The sequence below is a fragment of the Gadus chalcogrammus genome, chromosome 7 (assembly GCF_026213295.1).
Source record: "Gadus chalcogrammus isolate NIFS_2021 chromosome 7, NIFS_Gcha_1.0, whole genome shotgun sequence".
NCBI lineage: Eukaryota > Metazoa > Chordata > Actinopteri > Gadiformes > Gadidae > Gadus > Gadus chalcogrammus.
Window position 1 is genome coordinate 16168204 of NC_079418.1, and position 24871 is coordinate 16193074.

The 24871-nt window shown below is 50.0% G+C and overlaps 3 protein-coding genes, 1 non-coding gene and 1 pseudogene across 6 annotated transcripts; 1 reads left to right on the top strand and 4 right to left on the bottom strand.

Moving 5' to 3' along the window:
* Positions 1-2048: 2048 nt before the first annotated feature.
* On the bottom strand, positions 2049-6239 carry LOC130386011 (uncharacterized; annotated as a pseudogene).
* A 104-nt stretch (positions 6240-6343) lies between these two features.
* Positions 6344-11777, bottom strand: LOC130386012 (F-box only protein 40-like). Its single transcript, XM_056594798.1, has 8 exons — positions 11746-11777; positions 10657-11069; positions 9987-10459; positions 9433-9615; positions 8839-9080; positions 8459-8590; positions 7823-8135; positions 6344-7525 (listed from the first exon to the last, which is right to left on the bottom strand). Exons 1-8 carry the CDS (start codon positions 11775-11777, stop codon positions 7313-7315), a joined length of 2001 nt encoding a protein of 666 aa, XP_056450773.1. The 3' UTR covers positions 6344-7312.
* On the top strand, positions 11330-16974 carry LOC130386254 (F-box only protein 40-like). The gene is made up of 7 exons (XM_056595056.1): positions 11330-11850; positions 11982-12033; positions 13075-14187; positions 14441-14727; positions 15139-15270; positions 15476-15746; positions 16612-16974. Exons 2-7 carry the CDS (start codon positions 12031-12033, stop codon positions 16840-16842), a joined length of 2037 nt encoding a protein of 678 aa, XP_056451031.1. The 5' UTR covers positions 11330-11850; positions 11982-12030; the 3' UTR covers positions 16843-16974.
* On the bottom strand, positions 16560-23438 carry LOC130386255 (TLC domain-containing protein 2-like). Of its 3 annotated transcripts, XM_056595058.1 has the most exons (8): positions 22919-23438; positions 21094-22360; positions 20374-20491; positions 19230-19534; positions 18888-18970; positions 18556-18638; positions 17592-17809; positions 16560-17320 (listed from the first exon to the last, which is right to left on the bottom strand). In XM_056595058.1, the coding sequence occupies exons 4-8, from the start codon at positions 19406-19408 to the stop codon at positions 17122-17124; spliced, it is 762 nt and encodes a 253-aa protein (XP_056451033.1). In that variant the 5' UTR covers positions 19409-19534; positions 20374-20491; positions 21094-22360; positions 22919-23438; the 3' UTR covers positions 16560-17121. The 3 variants fall into 3 exon arrangements, with proteins under 3 accessions (XP_056451033.1, XP_056451034.1, XP_056451032.1); XM_056595059.1 differs by lacking the exon at positions 20374-20491 and having other exon boundaries at positions 19230-19439; XM_056595057.1 differs by lacking the exon at positions 20374-20491.
* Positions 23378-23449, bottom strand: trnaw-cca (transfer RNA tryptophan (anticodon CCA)). The gene has a single exon. It is a non-coding gene; the product is annotated as a tRNA-Trp (tRNA).
* Between the last annotated feature and the right edge of the window lie 1422 nt (positions 23450-24871).

The following is a 24871-nucleotide window of genomic DNA, read 5'->3' on the forward strand; positions in this document are numbered from 1 at the left end:
GGAGTGACAACACTGCAGCCAGTTGCCCATGGTGCCTCTGGGAGGAGCAAGGACGTTAACAGAGTATTCAGTATTCAAGCTCACAGAACGTTCACCAGTGTGTGTGTGTGCTGTATGAATGCACGTGCAGGCATGTATAGGTGTGTTTGTGTGTGTGTGTGTGTGTGTGTGTGTGTGTCTGTCTGTGTTTGTGTGTGTGTGTCTGTCTGTGTACGTGTGTCTGGGCATGCCTGCCTACGTGTGTCTTGAGGAGATCGCTGACGGGGGGGGGTTACCTTACAGATGTCCGTGCGGATCTCAGCAGAACGCCGAGAGCACTTCAGCGGGATGTCTGCGACGCCCTGAGAGCATGTGTAACTTTAGGACTAATTTCAACTGAAGGTCAGAGGCAGGTAGACAGACACGCTTATATTCAAAGTGATCCCAAACTCGACTCTGCCATTGTGTCCTGACTTCTGGCAGGGTTTGGAACCTCTTCATCCCGAAATGTATCCGGGTAAAGGCCCGCGCCCCAAATGCACTTTGGGCATTTAAACACATGAGAAAGTGTTATGTGTCACGTGAGACACCCCTAGAAAGCTTAGATTCCCAACCTTTAGTCTGTCATAACCATTGATAGTGGACAGTAGCCTTTTACGAAATAAGAAGCATGCATACCGACCAAGAGGCAAAAAACCATCAAGAACAAACCTTTGTTGTTTTGCCGTTAAAGTTGTGTTTGATCCATAAAACCAATACTAATTCATAATCTAGTTTTTGGGCACCATTTTGGCCCTTAATATGCTGTTTACAATCAATGTTTAGTATCTAAGAAAGGTTTCAGACCAAATAGGTAAATTCCCTTCAATCAGAACACACCGTCGTCTCCATCTAGCGATTTTATGTCTCGGGGTCATTCAATTCTATTCGCCCTGACCTTTCTATAGAGGGGTCAAGTGTCAGATATGTACATTGGGTTGTCGAGACATCTGCATGGTTGTGTTTCATCAAGTCTAGATTTTCAAAATTTGCATTGGATTTATTGATTTATTTTTGTGATATCGCCTAAACCTTTGCTCTACCTTAATTCATTGGCATCAAATATTGACCCAGGTGCTCATCAGATGTTGTGCTATGAACCTATAGTACTACAGGGCTACCAACTGATAATGCACTAGGTGGTATTCACTCTAAAACATTACATATATTTCCATCTAATATGAAATCTTGTGTAAGTGACATTGATCATTTCACTTGCAGTTAACAAAAATGTTATCACTCCTAGTATTCGTTAACAAAAATAAACATAATGTGAGGTGGTCTAAAACAAAAACAACAACCACCACATGCATTGTTTCTAAACCAGGAACTGATAAGAGTCAGTCACCCAGATTACAGATTATGGAAGAGATTAGGTAGATAGGCAGCAGCTAATAGCAATCTATTCATGCTCCCACGAGCAGAGCACATGGAGACTCAGATTGCATGCACATATTCCAAACAGAAGAGATACAAGAACAACAGTACCGGCAGCCTGCTCACATGGTCTTGTAGTCCGTCCTCATAGGCCCATTCCCTTCATCTTCAGGCTGTGAGTAGAAAAGGCTTCCCTCCTCAAGACTGTTCCCCACCACGGACTCTCTGGTCTCTGCTGCTGCCAAAACCCCTTCCACAAGCACCACTCTGCTTGTGTGTGTATGTGTGTGTGTGTGTGTGTGTGTGTGCGTGTGTGTGTAAATCCTCCCTGCCCTTCACATGATGTCCCTGTACATGTGTGCTGTCGTCCTGCAGCCCCACAGCAGTGTGTGTGTGTCCTTCCCTCCTTGGCACACGCTACACTACCTGAGCCAGTCCAGAAGAGGGCCACCTCTCTGGGTCTTTCCTTTTTTTTTATGAATATGATGTAACTTCCTGTCCACGGGTTGTGTGATCCATGCGCTCTCTGTCTACCTTGTGAGTGTAAACCACGCTGGGAAGGAGCCGGTGTACTTTATACTTAAACACCAGCGAGCGTGTTGTAGGACACCCCCGGCCCGTCTTCAGCAGTAGAAACTCGCGGTGAGTAGATCTCACCGCGTGCCACCGGGCTGCAGACAGCAGTCTGGCTTCACTTGGTATGCGTTACAGCGTGCCCCGGAGCTGCTGTTGGTTGTCATGGCAGCACTGCAGAGCTCCAGCAGGATGCAGGGGCTGCATAACGGACCGGGGAACAGTGGAGACACAGGGGCGCCCTACGAGCAGCCCTCCACACAACACTGAATCCACATTCTGGCCTGATGAGGCGGTAAACCGTGGCATCCCAATCTAGGCCAGGATTACAAATGTAGCTGTTAAACGTGGGTTTGGGATTTACGGCACACAACCGCACATCTTATGGTGAATTGTTCCAATTAGAAATTGAAATCTGCTACTCCCAAGTGATCTGGAGGAGGAAAATGTAGTAAAGATTTCTGTATTTGATAGCGAATGTGATGCATTTATTGCAACAATCGCTACACGCCTCCTAGGGAACATTTCCTGGGCTCCTCAAGACAAGGACGCAGGGTGGTGGGGTTGGAAATCCTGTTTACTGTAGGTTTTGCAGATAAGGATACATGACCTGGTGCTTCATGTTGCCATGCAGGCGATCTCCCTTCTCCGTGTGTGACTGTGGAGATGGTTAGTATAACCAGTGCACACTGCACACTGATCACTCAATGTGCAGTGAGGCTGCTCAAACCATCATCCACACAGACTCCCACTTTTACACAACAAAATGGAAAGACTACTATCCTCAAACACAGAAAAACAGACAATTGTAGTCATTTTGCCACGAGAGGCTCATAGCATTAGTTTAATAAAGTGCAAATCATATAAAAAATTATACTCTCATTCATCAAACTTGAATTGTCAACAGTCCCTTAATAAGCGTTGTACAGGAATATTCAGAGCAATTTGCTGCTTTAGACCCAGGATCGAGGCTACTTAGAGAAAAAAACCTGTTCAAAACATTTCTCCATCCCTTATGATTAAATTATAACTTTATGACCTTTTCCTTTTTTACAATGGTTCCATTTTCTATAAGTTATTCTTTCAGCTAATTGAGTTCATAAGCACATCTCTAGTTCTACCATCAAACGCTCTGTCCTTAACCTACTGAGCAGCCAGGCGTCCATCACCTTTCACTCTCCCTGCATAGTGAACCCTAAGTAGTACATTAGTTAGTACACACATTTAGGGAATAAGTATTAAGGGAATTCAGACATAAACGATACCCCTGAAATGCCCCAGAGCAACACCTTGGTCTCATAAGCAAGCAGCCAGGTGGAGCATCAGGAACCGGTACGATCCGGACCATCTCTCCTGGACGGATCCAATGAGATCCGCTCCACACACCGGGATCCAGTCGAGGGTTAAGTGTGCATCAGTTGTACACCTGTTTGACCGTGCTTTATGTGGGGGCCCTCACTTTTCCAACAGCACCACGAAATAGTGACGCCCCTGCAACATAGGTCCCGAGTGGACCAATAGGAACAGACCCCGTGTCTGACACGGGGGGAGCTCTACGGAGTTCACAGAGCGGTCTCCCCCTCCGCCGCGCCCATGTCCACCCTGCGCCGCACCCCCCCCTCCTCCCCCAGGTCCTCCCCCTCCTCCCCCAGGTCCTCCCACTCCTCCTGGAGAGCCCGCGGGTCGCTCCGCGCCCTCAGCGCCCGCCGCCAGCGCAGGAGCCGGTACCGGAGCGGCACCAGGAAGAGGGCGGGGTCGGGCATGGGCTGCGGCTTCTGCGGGGAGGTCACTCTCTCGCACGGCACGCACGCACGGACCCTCTGCTCCCGCACGCGCACGTGCCTCGCGCACAGCTCGTCCGATTGGTCGGGACGGGCCGGCGGCCGGAGCGCGTCGGAGCCCTCCCCTCCGTCGTCCTCTTCGTCCTCGTCCTCCTCGTCCTCGTCACACTCCCATTCCTCCTCCCGCTCGATCTCGTCCGGTACTTCCCTCCGGCCCGGACCCTCCGGCCGGGCTCCCCCTGAGCACTGATCCCCCTCCCCCCCCTCCTCCCCTCCTCCTCCCCCCCCTCCCCCCCTGCGACCAGCCCCCCGCGCTGCAGGTACAGCTGCTGTCCCAGGGCGGTGGAGGTGAGGGTCTGCCGCTGCAGCTCGCGGCCCAGCGCCGTGATCCGGTGGCTGCGGCGCTTCAGCTCCTCGAGGAAGCGGCGCTGGTCGCTCCGCAGGGCGCGGCCCAGGGCCCAGGCCCGCTGCCTGCCGCGCCCGCAGGGCGGCGCGCACGCTGGCCCCCGCGCACGCCTGCCGCTCCAGGAGCCGCTCCGACGCCTGGCACCGCGAGACCAGCACACACTCCTCTGAGAGACGCGCGCACACGCACACACACACACACACACACACACACACACACACACACACACACACACACACACACACACACACACACACAATTAGGATTAACTTTTAAGGGCTTGGCTCTTGAACTGCTCCTGGCCCACGGGGTCACATGACCGTTACATGCCTCTCCATCAGGTTATGACGGCGTGAGGTCACACATACACAAGGGGCACGCACATACACAAGGGGCACGCAAAATCCTGAGTGAACCGGGGTTCACGTCCCTGAGCTGCAGGTAGTCTATCACTGAATTAAATAACAACCACAACCTTCGGGGTCCAATAGCTACTATGTGCACAATTCTACAACAACATGAACATTTTGAGGGCATCCGATCTGATCCAGTGAATATTGAGTATTGTATCAACGTAACCAGGCTACTGTCCACAGCCACCGGAGAAGCATTACGTTTCACATTCGCCCTTCAACCATGACAGCGATATCGTGCTGTGTCTCATAGTCTCTGCCAGCCTGATGGCTATCAAAACACACACCCCCATAGGGCAGGATGGAATATCATCTGGGCCCGCTAGGTTCTGCCACCATGAAGTCTCCTTCAGAGTTGTCTGTGTGCCTATATCTTTTTAAACTGTGTCTAAAAACATGTACACTCATCTACAGTCACTCTCTGGTGTGCTCATGGATCTCTTGCTTGCCTAAATCTTACCTGCAGCTGGAAACCGAGCGTCCAACTCACAGTTGAGTTCTGCAGACAGAAAGACAGACAGGCTCATTAGGACTTCGCCGTAGGACGCAGTATGACTTCAACCCCCTAAACATAAACATCGGCTATAGCCTACATTGGGGCCGTGTAGACACCGTGAGACTGACCGCTGCATCGCCTCTTTAGGCGGCTGATCTCAATCTGTAGTCCGGCGAGCATGGCCAGGTGCTCCCGCTTCAATAAGGCCATGCCCCGCTCCACGCTCGCGACCTGCTGCTCGAGATTCTCCGTCTCCATTGCTCTGCTGCTGCAGCTTCTGCTCACACAACTGCTGCTCACAGAACCGCTGGATTGATCACAACCGCTGGACCCGATCTGTGATGGAGCGAACAGCAGCACGCTTTGCCTTCTTCTGGTGACGGGATCCCCGCGGTGACAATAACAGAAATGAACAGGAATGTGTTAGCCTGCTACAACCAGTAGCTGCACCGCAACCTATTTCATTTAATCGATATGCATCAATATATTGAGAAGGTCCACTTATCAACTCACATTGGTGTCGCTTTGCCTGGTTGTTCATTCGTGTCCCAATAGGAAGTCGTTCCAAGATGTGCAGCTGGTCTCGACTCGGGGCAGATCGCGATGACGACCCCCCGGCTAATCAAGGGTGTTTGGGGCCAAAGTGTTTTTCATGGATCTGCGCTCCCAGTTTGCAGTCTGTGTCCTTCATCGGGCAGATGCGATGTTGAGACAAAAGAACCGCAGCATCCACCAGCGCCAACAGACTGAGGACCTGACTGCTTATTGCGTTAATTCAAGTCGGTGGATCCTTGCTGCAGGGGATCTGCTGCTGCTGGGGTCCGTCTCCGTCCGGGGGGCTGTGGGGAAACCCTGGAACCTGCGAGTCGAGGTCACCTATTCCTAGATATCGCCTTTAGATAGATATTACCTTTTGATAGAAATCCACTATTGGTTGAAATCCACTATTGATTGAAATCCACTATAAATAGAAATCCCCTAATCCTACCCTCCCAGCCGGTACCGTTCCACATGTCCTCTAACATCCTTCCGGTACCGCAGAGCATGCTTCTCTCTCATCAAACCAGTAACTATCTTACTGCTTTTCCATTCAAATAACTTCCATGTGAGAGCCGAGCTGCGGGTTTAGATGCAGAGCGGAAGGAAGTAGGCTATCAGGTAGCAGCTATCAGGTAGCGTCATCCATCATCCCCGTGTCATTGCTTGTGTTCTTTATTTTAATCATGCCTTGGTCTTGAAAAGTAGTTTATTGCATTATTTTTATATTGGGAAACGTGAAAGTAGTGATTTTTATCACTTATTTATTTATTTATTTATTTATTTAACGATATTTCAGCCTAAATTAAAAGATTCGAAAGATATAACATATATATGCATTTGATAACCTATTTGAAAAAAGTACGATTCGGTTCTACAAGTCGGTCTATCACAATTAAATATGTACCTCTTACACAAGATCATTTGTTTGTTTCTCATAAATGAGCTCAGTACCATGGACAGGGTCATATCTGTTTAGAGAAACTACACAGACACCGAATGTAAAGGTGCTAGGTAACTACATAGACACTAATATGAATGTAAAGGTGCTGTAGGTGTATACAACAAAACTACATAGACACAACCGAACTTTTAAAGGTGCAGTAGGTAAGATTGAAGAGCTATCATTTCAGTCTAATTTGTTAGAACTTCCATAGCTATAGAAGCAAATGTCACTACCGGTTAGAATTTTAAAAGCTACTGTATTTTGTATAGCCTATCAAAATGTACAAATAATTGAATTCAAAACATTTAAATATAAGACGTTGAAAGCAAGATAATATGAATTAATTTGTTATAAATGCACCTCTTTCAATTTCCAACATCGCATTAAAGTGAAACATTTCCAAAAAATAAACAAAATGCAACATTCAAAAATTCAGAATTTCAAACTAAGATATTTATGATTTATATTCAAGTGGTCAAAATACAGACCAGAAAATTCCACCAATAAAAATTGGGTCTGCAGTAGCAGTTAGGACAGGCCTGAGCAATCAAGACTGATGCAATCTAACCAACTGCTGTCGTTATAGCTGTTATGTTGTCTCCCTGTTGGCCATCGTAGGGATTAGCTCTCGAGCAGTTTCTTTTGATCACATGACAGGCAGGCAGTAGATTAAATTGCATCAGTCTTGATTGCTTAGGCCTCTCCTAACTAATTCTGCAGTTCCGATTGATGGCTTGAAATAAAAAACAAAACAAAAAAAATGTATCAAAGTGGCAGTCTGTTTCCCATGAACTGGTTGACCAGGGTCTGTCTCTCTGAGGGGCCGTCCTGCCTCTCCTTCATTCCGGCCAGGGCCACGGGCTGGTGGCCCAGAGAAGGTTTGTAGTACGGACAGACTCTGAGATGAGCCGATATGGGCGGGACGTCTGCAAAGCACCAAGTATCGACCGTGGAGAAGAGATGGCTGAACTCCCACACCTGCAGTGGGCGTGAGTGAAGCAGAGGAAACCCTCAGGGTAAAGAAAATATATGGATGTCATAGTCTAAAAGCTAAACTTGAAAGATATACCTGAAGCTCCAATGCGCCATGTTAATTAAAGTTTAATTATACGGGCACTTTGAACTTTCTCCATCCAAATGATCAACAGTCACTCAATAATCAATTACTAAATATATCCTAGACTTGTTCTGTATATCAAACCATTAGTTTACATGCCTACTGCATATTAGTGCGTCAGTGTGTTTTTAATATGCAAGCTGAACTAGACTGCTCACAGGTCTGGCCCTCCACTTGGCCCCTCCATGGGTGTAGGTCTTCTTCTCCCAGCGCAGGGTCACCATGCCCCGGTCTCTCAGCAGGGAGGAGCACACGTCCCTCAGCAGGTGGGACACCAGGGCCAGCTGGGACAGGGACAGGCTGTCCAGGAAGCTGGCCATGTGGCAGAGCACCTCGTAGGGCAGCCCGCTCAGAGAGTCCCGTCCTCCTGGTCCCCGCCCCCGGCCCCTCCCCTGGGCCCCAGGCGGGGGCCCTGGTGGGGCTGTGGGGGGTCCGTCCCCTGGACACAGGTTGAAGCAGCTCAACTCCTGGCTGGGACGAACAGAGTATCGAAGTGCATTAGTACGCTGCCGTCACAAACAAGAACATTCATTCGTACATTCGAGTCTATCAGTGATATTATTATATTCTATGTATATTATTCCAAAGCTAGAGCTCATGAGTTTTTCCCAGCTTGGCCAGGCTCATCCTCCATGCTGAATAAATGTTAATATAGTCTTAATTTTGAAAAGACATCAGAAAAGGTGAATTTGTGAGTCTTCATTGAATAGGTATTTCTTTTTGGATTTATTACTAGGTGGCTGTAGCCTGAATTACTCAGGTTAAACTTCACTAACTAGGTTATTCCTGCTTACTTGTAGGTGACGGTGGCTTTATGGGTGGAGGGCTGGAACCTTCTCTGGCTGAAGGTGCAGCCCAGGTAGGAGAGGGGACATCTCTGCTCAAACCAGCCGCTCACGCACGTTTGGACGTCAGTGTGGACGTTCCTGAAGACGGGACAGTGGAATGGGCCATGAGTCACCTGTCAATGTACCGTTCAATGTACATTTTTTAAATATGGCTGCAAAGTCTAATTGAGTGCAATTCTAATAAAAGTCCACAGTTGACATTGAGAGTCAGAATACAAACCAGCGGCCAATCTGAACAGTGGTTCATTCATGAGGCCGCGTTCACTCCTGGTAACATATACCGCTGTCAAGAGCCAACGGGACGGTTCAGGGGCAGAGGGACACACCTGAAGTGTCGGGGGAACTCGGAGCGATGGAAGCTGTGGCCGCAGCTGAAGGTGAAGGCGGAGGTGGCCTTGTTGTGTCTGCTGCTCACGCTGCCCGCCTGCAGCTGGAGGCGGAGCTTGGCGGGCCCCCCCGCCATCACCTCCTCCAGGGTGGTGGTCCTCCGGAACGGAGCCGTGCGGAACGAGTGCGTCTGGGTCCCCACGTCCACGTAGTGGCCTTCCGTCCCCTTGGTGTCACTGATCTGGAGACACAAGTCATGCATGACAGCGGGGTGTATGAGGGGGGGGATCACTGGCCCGCTGGCACTTTAAGCAACAGGCATAAGGCAACAAATCAGGGTCACATCTCCATGTTGTGTGGAAGAGGGTTTTGGTTCTTGTAAAGCCTCCCACACCTGAGGAGAAATACGGAAAGACGTTCAAATGCACATTTCTTAAACACACCACCTGTTTTGTTATGTAATATGCAGGTCAGGTAGTAGACTTGTCCTCACTAGTTGAGTCTATTACCCGTGCCTCCCATTACAGCTCTGTGAAAGGCTGTAACACATACCATTTCCTCTCTAAATTGAATTCTATCAAACGATTACGGACCTTGTGACCCATGACCTCTAGCTCTGCATAGCCCAGCAGGGTGCTGTCTGCCTCGTCCTGGTGCCAGTCTTCCTCCTTCACCTCCAGGTCAGACGTGTCCACGGACCGCTCCTCGCTCTGGACGCGCTGCGCCGCGTCATACGTCATCTGGACGCGCTGCTTGTAGTGGAAGCTCACGGGGATCTTGGAGCAGACCAGAGGGCAGAGGGTAAGGTTCTAGAGACCAGAGTGCTGCTCCACCACCCAGGAGCAGCAGCAGCACCTCTGCATGGTGGACACAGCTAAGGCTAAAAGCATGTTACATGCATGTCTTATGTTATAATGTAGGATAGAGATCGGTGTATCAGAAATATTATGTAGATTAACCAATTTTACAGGCTACAAAAATGGGATTAAAAAAATAAATAAAATAAAATAACCAATATAAAAGGCAAAAATTGAATGACCATTATATGTTTAATTTGGGATTATTTGCGACGGTTGTTTCCTCTAAAACCAGTAGATGGCAGCAAACTCCAAAATGTAGTGTCGTGTTTGGGACTGCTCCGCCTTGCCTTGAAGGACTGCAGGCTCTGAAGGGGGATGGGCTCCAGGCTTCCGTAGACAAAGTCCTCCTCGCGCGGCGTGCAGGCCTGGATCTTCCCGAAGGTCAGCAGCATGCGGCCGTGGTGCACCATGTACATGTTGTACTCAGCGGGGCTGAGCTCCTCCCCCAGACGCTCCAGCACCCCGTCCTGCCAGGGAGCGTGGCCCGTCCTGCCGGTGTCCTGCTGGGGCCCGCCGGGACCCTGCTGGGGCCCGCCGGGGGCCTGCTGCTGGGGCCCGCCCTCCATCACCCCGTCACTCGTTTTGGCCTCCTGTTTAGCCGCCCCCTGGGTTCTCTCAGCGACAGCACAACCACCCTTCTCCATGCTGAACATCATGTCACACAGGTTGTACTTCTCCGTGTTGATGCCAGTGCCCGACCTTTGACCTGCGTCTGCCTCTTCAGGAGCCTTGTCTCCCTCTGCGCCTTCGTTGATGAGACCTACAGCGCCCTCCCCAGAGAGGGGAAACCAAGAGAGACAAGGGGTGGGTCAAAATGGATAGATATTCATAACTGTATTTCTTTGGATTGATTATTCATACAATAACTCAATTCTGGTCTCCCCTTGATACCCCAATTGCCCACCAGATCAGGAGAGGAAGTCCCACATTCATCGCCAACGTGGGGGCGCCCCTCACCTCCTACCGCAGCCTGCTTCGTGGCGACGGCGTCTCCATCGGTGACCGTCGTCGGCTCCACGCCACCCTCCTTGGTCCCTCCCCCCCCCGCCCCCTCTTCCTCCGGCTCCATCAGCTCCGGGTAGAGGGGCTTCATCTTCAGGCGGCTGTAGAGCACGCGCTGGTCGGCCAGCGCCATGGCCAGGTCCAGAGCCCCGCCCCGGCCCCCCCCCTCCTCCCGCCTCCCCCTCTCCTCCGTCAGCACCTCCGCCTGCAGCGCCCCCAGGTGGTGCGGGTCGGTGTGGTCCACCGGCCAGCGGGTCCACTCCATGGAGCAGCTCACCACGCTGGCGGGGCAGGAGGCCAGGTGGGCGGCGCGCGCGGCCCGGGGCATGGCGTGGGGGCAGCCGTAGGCGGCGTTGAGGCAGGGCCGCCTTTGAGGCAGGGCCGTACAATCAACAATAGATTCACGTTAACCCATATAACCCACAAACAGGAAATATACTCAAAATGAAAAATAAACGCTAGCCTACATAGTACATACCATAATATTTTAGATCCTCAAAAATGTATCCGAAATAAAAAGTAATAACTCCTGTTGCTGCTTTTGTAAAAAATAAAGGAAATGAAGGACAACGTTTCAAACGATAATATAAACTGGAAAAGTAGGCCTGTGTTTCTTGTAATGTCACAGTGTGTGCTGGAGATCTTTGAGTGTGTTTGAGAGTGCGTGTCTGTGTTAAAAATAGATTATTAGTGCCGACCATGACAGCTCCAAGGTTTAAATTCTACTCCGTAGAGTTCAGCAGAAAGCAGTGAGTGACTCGCACGACAATTCCCATTTCATCCTCAAGTTGAAGCCGGTGGAGAGACCAGGCTCATCTAGTAAGAAAGAGAGGTACTGGTTACCGCAGAATAACCGAAGCGCTGATTTTTTTGTCGCTTTTTTCCTAAAGTGGAGGGTAATTTATTTATTGGACCAACAATTATTCAAAATTATCGTTCTTGAGGGGTAAATGCATTTCATGGACAGAGGAGGGCGGAAGAAAGGAAAGTATTTTTAATAATTGAGTAATTTGAGTCCACTGCGAGAGAGGTCAGTATGTGAACCTCCATGCTGCCTGGCTAATTTTAACCTCCATGCTTATTCTCGTGCAAATGACCAGAACTGTTAACGCCAGAATGAGTAGGCCTAAACATCTACGTTGACACAAGGTAAGACTTTTCAGAATAAACAGATCCTTCTCTTCAGATCTAGTATTATTTTGTTTTCAATTCATGCGTTTAATGATGCTTTTTATGTGTCTCTAGGGCTGTTAAAAGACTTTTGTTGTTTTGTTTTTCAGACTTCCATACATTACAGGGTAATTGATCAAATTACAATTCAAAACCAATATGGTGAGTCCTTGTTGACGTTCCTTTCTCTTGCCTCTGTCTGTCGGTCTGTCTTACTACCATTGACATGTATATCTACACATAACAGTACAATGTGTGTACCTTCTCTCTCTAGAACAGTGGTTTCCAAACAATGACCTAAGTGGGTTCACCTCAAATGCAATCCGTAAAAAACAGCTGGATAATCATACAGTGGCTAATTAGCCACTGTATCTGAATCTGTGGGCGCCACTGGCCATTGGCTTAAGCCAATGGCCAGTGGCGCCCACAGATTCATTACTGAAGAGCGTCAGCAGCACTGTTTCTGATCCTAGTGGGTTTATAAGAAACTCACAAAATATAACTTTTCAATTATAGTGGAAATAATACGATGGAATACACAAAGCCCATTTTTTTTTATCAAGTCACGCCCCTTCCGGTAGAGCCCATGGGACCTATGAGATCGAAAAATATGAATGGGTTTCAATGAAGAGAAAGTAGGCTAATTATTTTCTGGTCCCAGTCTTCATATGCCCTTGATTACACATATGTTGTTTGTGGATTTAAATTATAATTTTTCATGTCAAGAGTTTGACCGTTTATTGGGCAATTGTTCAGTTAAAGGCTGTAGAGAAAACACAATGAGAAAGATATGTCTCGTATGTGCCGTCAAGCTCCCTGCGACTGGCGTGGACAAGACCGTCAATCTCCCCATCGGCATAACTGAATCTCTCCACATACCTCTACTTATAATGGTTTTCACCTCTTCCGATGCTTTTACCCTCCCCTTGGAAAAAACCTAACATCATTGAACTTCTTCACGAAAATGTTTAGTTTTCTTTGCGTAAAAAAGTAACATTCAAATCCACAAACAACATATGTGTAATCCGGGGCATATAAAGACTGGGACCAGAAAGTAATTGGCCTATCTGTCTGTCTGCCACTAGTCTGTCTGTCTGCCTGCCTGTCCGTTGTCTCTCTGCATCCTTAACTTGACATGATCTGTACAGTATGAATGTTCATTACAATCACAAAACACCAACCCCCCCCCCCCCCCCCCTCCAGAGTCGGCGGTCCCGCCCCCCCGCGGCCCCGGGGCTGCACCCCCACTGTGAGTCCTGCTACAGCCGGCGCTGCAGGGCCCGTCCGGAGGGCCCGGTGAGCTGCGCCCTGGCCCCGTGCCCCCTGCTCTGCGGAGCCGTCTTCCACCTCTGCAAGCAGGAGGAGCACGCGCTGCTGTGCCCCCGGCAGAGGCGGCCCTGCCTCAACGCCGCCTACGGCTGCCCCCACGCCATGCCCCGGGCCGCGCGCGCCGCCCACCTGGCCTCCTGCCCCGCCAGCGTGGTGAGCTGCTCCATGGAGTGGAACCGCTGGCCGGCCGACGACGCCCACTCCCACCCCCTCCGGGAGCTGCACGCCAACCTGCTGCGGGAGCAAGGCGGGGGGGGGCCCTCGGGGGCGCCCTCCCGGGACCTGGACCTGGCCATGGCGCTGCGAGACCAGGACCACCTGTTCCACTCCCTCAAGATGAAGAGCCTGTTCCCCGAGCTCTGCGCGGGACGGGAGGACGAGGGGAGGAGGGGGGGGGAGGAGGAGAGGGAGGAGAAGGGACGCAGGGAGGCGGAGAGGGGGGCGGTGCGGGCGGACGGGGCGGATGGCGGCACCACCTCGGACCACATGAGCCAGATCAACATCCGGGTGGAGGAGGAGGAGGAGGAGGAGGAGGAGGAGGAGGAGCCCAGCCAGGAGGAGAGGGAGGCCCTGGCCAGGAGGTCCGGGGTGGACCCTGAGCTGCTGCAGAGCTACGCGGCGTGGGAGCGCATGTTCAGCATGGAGAAGGGCGGCTGCAGGGTGGCGGGCGGGGGGGCGGGGCCAGCCGCGGTCCGTCTGAACCGCGGCTCGGAGAAGGGGTCCGGGCTGGGCACCCTGCCGGAGGAGGAGCCGGGGACCGCCCCTGCGGCGGCGGCGGCCCGCGGCGCTCTGGCCGGCGGGTTCGTGTACGGCTACGTGGAGCCCATGAAGATCATCAGCGTGCGGACCTTCCACGTGCCCACCAGCTTCATCGCCCGGCAGGGCCGCATCCGCAACCCGGGCTTCTACAAGAGGGAGAGCCGCGGCGTGGACACCAGCGACCTGGCAGCGGGGCTGGAGAACACACCTGTGTGGGAGGAGGTCCAGGTGGGTGCCCCCCCCCCCCCGCCCCAGCCTAATTTGGCCGCCTCAATCATGACAATAACAGACAATCATTTGTCATCAGAACTTACTGCCTCCATCAGTGTCCTACACTATAATATAGCCAAATAAAGGTTATAAGCAATATTCTGCGGCAGGATCAGGTCCCCTGACCTCATCCCCTTCATCACTTCATCACCCTCATCCCCCCCCCCCCAGTCTGAGCTCTGTGTCATGGGGTGTTTGGGGTCCCGCTCAGGCGTCCTTGCTGTGCTCGCTGGAGAAGGAGCATCGAGGTCACCTGATCGCCGAGAGCGCGTCCTTCGACACCCTGCTGCACGACGAGGGCACCCAGACCTACCACTTCCTGTCGGCGCCGTTCCGGAGCACCGCGGTCCTGGCGGACCTGACGGAGGGCCGGCCGGCGGAGCTGCACGTCCAGCTGCAGATGGAGAGCGTGACCAGCCGCCACAACAAGGCCAGCTCCGCCTTCACCTTCCTCTGCGGCCACAGCTTCCCGCGCAGGGAGTACACGCACCACTTCAGGTGGGCGCTCTGCTAAGACACTGGTGTTATTGTACTTCCTGTCTGTGGAGGCACGGAGCCTTTTCACAGAGAACCCCACCGGTGTCGCTCATAACACCCTCGATGGGCTACTTCATAAAACAACAGGTCCCAGGCACCATTAGTGGAGAAGGCCTGAGGAAGTCTACCACTGTAAGGGACAATGGGCTCCACACGGTGGTTAGGATGGGTATTACAACAACAAACGAGTACTCATTGTAGTGCTACTTCTACTCTTCCATCCTAATACTTCCAAATCGCATCACATTTCAACAATATTCTGTGTTTTTATCAATGTTGTTTAATTTAAAAGATATTGGATATTGACCATTCCTACATTCCTCCAGTTTGATCACCATGCACTTAGTTTCTAATAAGCCTCCCCGTCTTCAGGAACGTCCACGCTGACGTCCAGACGTGCGTGAGCGGCTGGTTTGAGCAGAGATGTCCCCTCTCCTACCTGGGCTGCACCTTCAGCCAGAGAAGGTTCCAGCCCTCCACCCATAAAGCCACCGTCACCTACAAGTAAGTAGAAATAACCTTGTGAGTCAAATTTAACTCAGGCTAGTCACCTCCAAGTAGGCCTAAGTAGTAGTAACCTAGTTATTGATGTTTAACCTGAGAAATTCAGGCTAGTCACCAACAAGTAAGTAGGAATAACCGAGTTAGTGAAGTTTAACCTGAGTCATTCAGGCCGCCTACAGAACATATAAACGTGTTGACTCCTCAGCCAGGACCTGAGCTGCTTCAGCCTGCACCCCCTCCTGCCTGAGGTCCCTCCAGGGCCCGGAGGACGGGACTCTCTGAGCGGGCTGCCCTACGAGGTGCTCTGCCACGTGGCCAGCTTCCTGGACAGCCTGTCCCTGTCCCAGCTGGCCCTGGCGTCCCGCCTGCTGAGGGACGTGTGCTCCTCCCTGCTGAGCGACCGGGGCATGGTGACCCTGCGCTGGCAGAGGAGGACCGGCTCCCAGGGCCGGGCCGAGTGGAGGGTCGGGGAGAAGGTAGGACCAGCTCCGCCCGGCGCGATGGACAGGGTTACCCTCAGCTTGTCGAAGTGTTGTCTGTGAGCCTCGGGCCACCAGTATGTCTTCCACTAGGTCCAGAGACTCGCTCAAGAGCCCCTCGGTTCACCACTGACTGGAAACGTGTGACTAGAAAGCTGTTGTATGTATATTATATATTATTACATTATATATTAACAACTTTAACAGTAACATGACTCAACTGCAGATGTAGCTGTCTTTTAGCGCGGCTTTGGTGGGGGACCTTGGCGAAAGAGGACCAGGGCTTTTCTGTCAGTAGAATCCAGTTGAACCTCAGCTGATCCAGGTCGTTGGCTTGTTTCCATGGCAGCAGCAATTGTGTTATCTGGCAACCCGGGACCCTCAGAGAATTGTTACTCAAAACCCACGGGCCAAACCACCGCTAACATTCCTACTGTTATATGATGTACATCATATATTATTAGATATTTACAACTTTAACTTTAACATGACTCAACTCCAGATGTAGCCGTCTCTTAGCGCGGCAGAATTCCAAAGGGAACTTCCTGTCCGTAGCGTGGCTGGAGGAGAAGCCAGTGTTTGGACCGGGCAGGTTTCCTGATTCTGATGGCACGTCATTGTATGGTTTAGTGCTTTTGTTACATTGAACTCCTTTAAGCCGCAAGTGCGCTAAACATTATAGAGGAAAAACACCTTGCAGCGAATCCGGGTTCGGCTCGGACCTGCGGGGATGTGAGTTCCCTTCTACTCTTAGCCCACCTTCTGTGTCTTCTCTGGCCTGTCCATCATGACACTTATTCAGTTGTTTAAATATTTTATTGTTGAAACCGTCGATGACTCCCTCCCTGCCTCCCTCCATCAGGTGTGGGAGTTCAGCACCCTGTTCTCCCCCGTCAGCCAGTGGTGCTTCCAGGACGTCCCGCACATGTCCGAGCACATGAAGGTGTGCCCCTTCTACCAGACGGAGCTCCGGACCCAGGGCGTTCCTCTGCCCTGCCTCGGGCAGGACGTCCGGACCAGGGCGCAACACAGCAAGCCCTCTCTCGTCACCACATTTCCAAAGAAGATCATAATGGAGCATCTGATGAATTAGATTGATACATTTGATTCAACTTTTTTTTTCTTTCTTTATTTTCATGTTATTAATATTTCGGAAACATCCCATGATGGGCATGTCACTCTGATAAATAAAGAGCTATTTCACACAATAATTCTGCAGTTTAATTGTAAATATTAATTGAGGTAATTAAGTTATTGTGTCAAGAGCAAGAGTCTATTGTAAACGCTGGTCGAACGTGACCGATGAGCATTTCATTGGGAGGATCGTCTGAGTGAAAATAGGCCGGAGGTTCCGTCACATGAACAGCGCCCTCTAGTGGTCCTTTCCGGAGGTTCGTGTGTCGGTCAGCACTTCCGCGCGGAGCAACCGATAGAGAAGAACCACGTTCATGACAGTGATGCCGCCCAAGCCCACCGTTCCCAGCGTGTGGGCGAACTGAGGAATTTGCCCCGCTTGTGCGGCCAGCCACCGAGTCATCCAGCCCAGTGTACACAACCGGAACACCAAGAACCTTCCAGGGGAGAGAGAGGCAGGGATCAGATGGACATCGGAAAGGATTGGGTGCATCTCTTTTATCTACAATTTAAAAAAAACATAACCCATTAAAGCCCGTACACTGAGCTGTTCCGTCTATCTGACGGTAACTGGCCCACCCCTCCGAGCACAGACTCTTTTGTTTATCCCGTCTTCAGGTTTTGCTTGAGAAGTTATCGTCTACTGAGAACGGATCTGTTGTTTGGGTTTTAAAGTAGCGTGATGCACTAGTACGGGGGGCTACCCACGTGGCCAGGTTGAGGAGGCTGGTCAGGCGGAAAGCAGGCGTGGGCCGGGGAGGGTCGGTGGTGGGGGCGCTGCCTCCTGCTGGCCGGTTCCGCCAGCCAGACAGGAGCATGAGCTGCCTGATGTGGAGGAACACAGTGTTGATCTCCACCAGCAGAGACAGGACAGCAAAGCCCACGTAGAGGCGGGAGCTGATGGCCAGGCTGAAGCAGGAAACAACCTTGTGGGAGGGGGAGGGAAGACCGGATATGAGTATCACACACAGGCAGGCTTCCAAACACACAAGCCGGCCAGTATGATCGTAGACTATGGCACATTGTTATCTTCTCCGTATATTATCTATCTGGGTGAAGAGCCGATCTAACAATCATTTTATGTCATAATATGACGATAATATAAATTTCACCTGTGATGCCACCATTCGATCTATTTCTAAATTCTTAAATGGCAATATTTCATGCAATGTATCAATTAAACTGCCCTGCAGATAGAAGGTGCTTCCAACGTTTTGTCAATGTGAAAAACACCTCACCGTCCCATGAAGGGGGGCGGCAAGCCTCCCTTCACTAGGTCTCAACTAGTCACACGGTCACATGAGGTTCTACACACACTAATCTACTTTGTAGCTTATAAGTGTAATCATTTCGAACCAAGATGACCTTTTCTGATGGATCAGATATTTATATCTTGAGCTCCATAGATACTCTCGACCCCGAGGTTGAAGCTTTATGACTGGATGAGAATGAGGCCTGGGGTTTTATCTGCCAGAACCAAGAAGAATGCAACAGATATGAAGGCATCGACCATAAGGGATGGACGGTTCTACAATCATTCACTAACCTCAACACGAAGACAGCTCCACACGAATCATGTATGCACGACACAACTATATGTGGACGCAAAAACACACACACACGATAACAGATAGACATCAACCTTTGGTGACAGACACGCCCTATCTCTTACCACTGCGTGGTGGAGGAGGACCTCCCACGACCGCTTGAACGACTGGTTAAGGAGCAGATCCAGGGCGTCATAGATGAAATAACCTACACACACACAAACACGCACACACGCACAGAAGTCAATTCATAGATTTACTGTGATCTTACACCGGCATAGGAGTGTGTCCCTTTGGAGAGGTCTTTCACCGTGTTTACGTGTGGAAGAAATTTAACACTTTTTAATTTCAACAGATGTATCGAATGTTAATTTTGGCTTTTCAAACAAAGACAACAATTATAAGCACACCATTCTTGATAAGTGTGGTTGTGTATATGAGTGTACATAAGTGTCACCTGTAGACAGGGTGACCAGGCTGAAGGAGAACCTGGTGTGAGTGGAGATCAGGTCTTCGGCCATCTGAGGATGGCACCAGAAGCTGTTTGGTTGAACAGATCATTACTTTAACCTGACGCTCGATATTATCAGACAGCAGTGGAGGGATAATTACTTTAACCTGACGTTAAAAATGAAATATCAGACAGCATGGACAGAAATGTAGATACGTCAATAGACAGACGGACAGACAGATAGAAAGAAAGACCGACGTATATATAGACATAGAGGCAGTTAGACGTTTAGACGAACAGAAACGGACAGACGCATGTCGAGTTTCACAGACAGACGTTCCTACGCACCACAGCGCAGCCCATGCTCCTGACAGCGAGCTGTGAGCCAGCGACGTGCCGATGTTGCGCTGTCTCCAGGCTCGGTGGCCCTCTCTGGGCGGCGCCTGCAGGCCTCCGAGCAGCGTGTGGACCAGTTTGAAGGAGCACACGGACCCTCCGACGCACAGGAGAGCGGACCTCAGATCCATGAGGGGAGGGGGCCGGAGTAGAAAACACCACCTTGTAGATGCGGGGGTTGTTAGCGGCTCAGCGGGACCTGCTGCATGCGCTGGTGGAGGTCCAACCGTAGCCCACGGCCAACCGTTGGTCGTTTTCTTTCACGCACACGAACAAACACACACCATCAACATGGACACACACAACGTATTTATTCTTGAATGGTTTAGACCCCTTCTGATAAGGGGACCAAAGGTGTAGCTTGAAGATAACACTCTACATTTTGTGTGGATGGGTTTTCGTGTGAGTGTGTTTGTGTTTGTGTTCCCCCCTCCCCCACACAGTCTGATGTAACAGTTATGAAACGGACAGTTATGACAGTTATGAAACCCATGTTCGGAGCTAATGGCCAACAAGGACTTAGCTAGAGGTGCTCTGCATCCCTTAGGTCCAGAGTTCACCTGGGACACGTTCAGACTTGTGATTAGTCGTTTTTTTATTTATATATTCATTTTCTTTATTCATACACCTCATTTATCTTACTTTGACTGATTGTAAGATTTGTCTATGCTAATTAGGAGAAGCTGCAGGTACAGGCAAGATGGCGGATAGTAGGAGCGGTGAACTGATGTTGGACATGGGTCAGGTGACCCGGATAGAGGGATGGAGGAGGCGGAGACAGATGTTGGGTTAACCACATTGTGGTGAATTTACTGAACCATGTTAATGGTTTGATGTGGTGTATAACAGAAAACCTGTCAGCTCAGCATTAGATGAATACAAGGATACACACATCTTACTTATTGATCAAATATGAAGGGCAATAGTTATATGCAGGATAATTAATGATCAAATAAGAATAAACCTCAACATAAATTACTCTGTAATAGGCGCTCAACAAAACAAATGCCTGTACGTCTGCATTGGCATAAGGTGGAGGAAGTGATTACCAGAGTGATCACCAGACAGGTTGTCTTTACTGAGCTGGGATTATTACCGGTTTGATATGAACTCTGACGGTGCGTAGATACGTAGTACGGTGGGATCCCCATTTGATGCGAGAGGATTTTGGAAGAGATATATCCACATCCGTTCCTGACTAGGATTGCGTTCACCTGTGGGGCCGCCGCATCACAGAGCGCCTCGTTAAGAACCGTTCAACATGGGTTGGGGTGGATCCTCATTTGGTGGGTGGTAGAATAGTTATTGTAGGCTACTATGTTCAAATGTATTCATAAGAAATACCCGTCCTTTTACCCTTATTTAGCATTTTTCTGTTGGATCACTTTCTCTATTATTCTTGATTGATATAGTGTTTGGTGACTTTTGAGTAACGTTATGGAGACATGAGCAGTGCTATTTCAAAGAAGAACCATGACTTGGATGAGAAAGGCTCGGATCACACTCTTTTAAGAGGTGCAACATGCTGACGTCGTCTTTTGGCGTGGAATACATTATGGCTCATATTTACTACCAATGATTTTTATATATTTTTTATCGAGTACTAAATACTCAATTAAATAATTTATTATTTAGAGAAGCCAATCGGATTCATAAGGCTGAACACTTTTCCCCTTTTATTGTCTCAAGTCATACATGCTTTATTTATGCTGAATTTCAAGTAACTTCTGTAAAAATCCTTAAACGTAATCATACTTTAGAGATCTTCTAGCCTTGATTCACATTAATTTACTCAGTATCGTTTTTAAATACATACCTAATGTTATGCCTGTTCGTTGTATATGACAAACAGGGCGCAGCAGCATGTTTACCTCCGAGAACTCTTTTTTTCTGTTACTTAAGCGGCCCCAACACATGTACACGCTCAGCTCTTATATCACGTTGTGCACTTCCTGAATCCACCTGGCGCTAAGACTCCTGGGTAACGTAGTACAACAAACCTTTATCCACACACCTATGACGTTCTCTTTCAAAGCCAACAGATAGTCAAATTAACATAAAACAAACAGGCCCCCTTCCCCTGGGTCTACATCGGTGTCAATTATAATAATATGAATATGGGTCTTCTCCTTTGATGTACCAGGGCACCAGTATACTGAGCTAGTGAACATCAGTCTACCTGTACCTGTACCAGCGGGGCCCTTAAACACCCCTATGGGACAGCAGTCCCATAGTGGTGTTTGAGGGTCCCCCTGGTATGTCCTGGGAACTCTCTGTGAAGGGAGTCCTACTCTACCCGTGGTCTGTCCTGGGACCCCTCTCTGTGAAGGGGGTCCTACTCCACCCTTGGCATGTCCTGGGACCTCTCTGTGAAGGGGGTCCTTCTCCACTCTTGGTATGTCCTGGGACCCCTCTCTGTGAAGGGGGCCCTACTGCACCCATGGTCAGTCCTGGGACCCCTCTCTGCGAAGGGGGCCCTACTCCACCCTGGTGCTGCATAACTGTAAAGCACCATCAATACGGTACAGGCTCGTAATGACTTAATGACGTTCTCTTCTGTGGAAGTAGGCCAGTGGACCCTGTAGCAGTACACATCTACAGAGTCTAGAGGGAGAGTTAATATGGATTCTCTGGATAGATCGTATGCCATCAGCAATTATTTTTCCTCCCGTAGCCATGGGGGTTGGACAGACAGTCTCTGAAGGATATTGTGTTTACTGCATTTAATCAAAAAATGTAACCTATTAGCATTGATGAGGTCCGGGGGGGGGGGGGGGGCTGGTCTCCTCAGACCGGCCTCAGAGCCAGGTAGCGCTGCCTCCGCCGGGCCTTGTAGAGCTCCAACCTCTCCCCCTCCGCGAGGGGGTCGTCCAGCTCCCCTTCCCACCTCAGGCTCCCCCTGGCCTGGGCACTCAGCTCAGGAACGCTCGTTGTTGTGGGGGAAGCTAGCGGGGGCGGGTTGGTGCTCCAATGGGGAGCCCCCTCCTTATCTCTCCCCTTAAGGGCCTGGGGCGGCCCGGGTCCGGGGAGGGGGGGCAGGGAGACGGACAGGGTGCTGGGGGGCAATATGCTCCCAGGATTGTCTATGGAAAACAATACGCAGGTTATAAGTAGGGTAAAATAGGTAAGACAAGCAGGAAGCAGATGCACACAGTGTTTTCTCTCTCTCTCTCTCTCTCTCTCTCTCTCTCTCTCTCTCTCTCTCTCTCTCTCTCTCTCTCACACATTCATGCATATACAAACATACCGACACACACACATTCATGCATTTACAAAGATACACACACAAATGATCTCTCTCTCAAACACACACACACACACACACACACACACACACACACACACACACACACACACACACACACACACACACACACACACACACACACACACACACACATTCTTTCTCAGACATACACGTACACAAACACACGCGCACACAAACACACGGGCAGGTCTCCACCGTGCTGAGAGGCAGTACTGGAAGGCTACTTGTAGCGTATAAATAAAGCTGTTTTTATGGTTCTTAGTGTTCTTAATGGACCAGTATTTGGTCTGGGATGATTTGATTAAAGATGTGCCTCGCAGCATGCAAACAAACATATCGAACTTTAATACAAGGAAGAACGCCAATCGATCACCTTTATCCTCCTCAAGGTGGCTGATTGAATGCCCGCTCTTCGTAGGAACACTTGCTGTCTTTCTTCTCCGCCTCCTCCTGGTCTTCTTCCGCTCCCTCGCCTCCGTGTTTCTCAGGGGGGGGTTTCTGTTCCCCTCCATGTGTGAACCGACTTCTAGCATCGTCAAATGAGTCTGCTATAAGTAGTTTTTTAATTGTATCCTACGCCTTGTTAGTACAATAGGGTGTGCCAAACCATTCAGAATCCTTCAAAGACACTAGGGCAAAACATCTGAAGCCTCGATTTGAGAAGATGTTCAGCCGGTGCTTCCGTGTTTTTCCGGTAGCATGGGAGGCAAAGAGACTCGTCTCCGTAGCAACCGTTAACCCGACTCCTCCTCCAAGTGAACTGGGAGTGCCGATATTTGATTAGTCATGTATGCACATGCCTTATCATGCAGAAATGTAATAAATATATGACTGACCCCGACGTGATTTGAACACGCAACCTTCTGATCTGGAGTCAGACGCGCTACCGTTGCGCCACGAGGCCTCATAATGGTAATGGAAAGTCTTGTAAATATAACTAAGAGTACAATGAGCCTTATTTATTAGGTTCAAATGTAGTTACGTATGCTCATCTCAACCCCCATACAGCCTAAAATGAGTTGGAGGATTATTAAACTGTCTGTCTGTCTAACGCAGACTCGCACATTCTTGGCATTTTTAGGAATCATAGAATTACTGATACCGTTTCAGCTATTTCGGAAAATATTTGAAACACGGGAATGCAATATAAATCCTACATTCAGGTTCGATCTCCAGTCTGTGGAGGGGTAAAGGTTAGTTTGTGGGGGGGTTCAGCCATCTTTATGAATCGCTGGGTGTGTGTGTCTGGGGGGGGGGGGGGGGTGCACGTGTTCTTCCATCAGCTGACGGTGAGAAAGCATCCTTGTGACGCAGCCGCAGTAATAGCACAGAGAGATGGATATTAAAACCTCAGAAGGAAGAGGAAGTCCCAGGTCATCACTTAATTAGGACTGGCTTAGTTGGTCTGTTCCTGAAACGAACCCTAGCATAAATCATATCGCCATGGCAACGAACGGAAAGACACGGACAGAGATACCTCACTATTGATATCGACGGTTGATTTTACATGATACAATTTATAGAAAGGTTAACTGATGATCTTCAGTGTAACTCGAGACCTGCTCTTTAATAGACGTGGAGGCCTTGACGTCACATCGCGATGTTCACTTCCCATTGGACAGCGCTGGACGTCTACGTCACGGCGCTGCCAGCTGATCGGAGTAGGAAGCCGGCTGTGTGTGTGTGTGTGTGTGTGAGAGGGAGAGGGAGCGAGGGAGAGAGGGAGAGAGGGAGAGAGGGAGAGAGAGAGAGAGAGAGAGAGAGAGAGAGAGAGAGAGAGAGAGAGAGAGAGAGAGAGAGAGAGACTGGGGGGGGGGGGGAGTAGTTATTAGCTAGAAGAGCAAGTGAGAAAGAGACAGGACTCAGACAGACCAGAGTTCTGAAAGGAGACCGAAGTCCTCGTCCGCATTCTACTTTCTACTAAAGTAAGCTCGATTTCCTAAAGCTAGACTATAGGACATGTATTCTAATCGTATTCAGGCCGACATTTCGTAGACTATCGCAGTGTTCCGACATCGTGGACGGCGTGTTGCAGCGAAGGCTCGCCACTGTTCAGGGAGTGGGCGAGGCGCCGAGGTCCGGACCGTACTGCTCGGTCGACCGGGCAGGAGCGACAGGATCGGTGGTCAAGGTGGGGCGCCTAGACGTTTTAATGGTAAGTTGACGGCCTCGTCTTGTTCTTCCTGTCAGTTTGATTTGCCCTTTGGCTATTTGATGACCCAATTTCCAGTAATCGCCTACCACGATATGTACCTCTAAAAATGGGCCTTTTTTCTAATGAACTCTCCATTGGGGCTTAACGTCGGTGCGCGCGACCAATGGGCGT

Bases quoted from the DNA above. Each gene is read 5' to 3' on its own strand.
- LOC130386012 (XM_056594798.1), bottom strand. From the start codon at position 11,777: ATGGAGGTTAAAATTAGCCAGGCAGCATGGAG. The intron at 9,616-9,986 runs GCAAGGCGGAGC...GTCTGCTCCAAG, and splicing joins AGAGCCTGCAGTCCTTCAAG to ATCCCCGTGAGCTTCCACTA. The intron at 8,136-8,458 runs GTAAGCAGGAAT...TGTTCGTCCCAG, and splicing joins AAAGCCACCGTCACCTACAA to CCAGGAGTTGAGCTGCTTCA.
- LOC130386254 (XM_056595056.1), top strand. The intron at 14,188-14,440 runs GTGGGTGCCCCC...GGTCCCGCTCAG, and splicing joins CTGTGTGGGAGGAGGTCCAG to GCGTCCTTGCTGTGCTCGCT. The intron at 14,728-15,138 runs GTGGGCGCTCTG...CCCCGTCTTCAG, and splicing joins GAGTACACGCACCACTTCAG to GAACGTCCACGCTGACGTCC.
- LOC130386255 (XM_056595059.1), bottom strand. From the start codon at position 19,408: ATGGATCTGAGGTCCGCTCTCCTGTGCGTCGGAGGGTCCGTGTGCTCC. The intron at 18,971-19,229 runs GTGCGTAGGAAC...TCAACCAAACAG, and splicing joins GGAGCATGGGCTGCGCTGTG to CTTCTGGTGCCATCCTCAGA. The intron at 17,321-17,591 runs GTGGGTAGCCCC...CTCCCCTGGAAG, and splicing joins AGCCTCCTCAACCTGGCCAC to GTTCTTGGTGTTCCGGTTGT.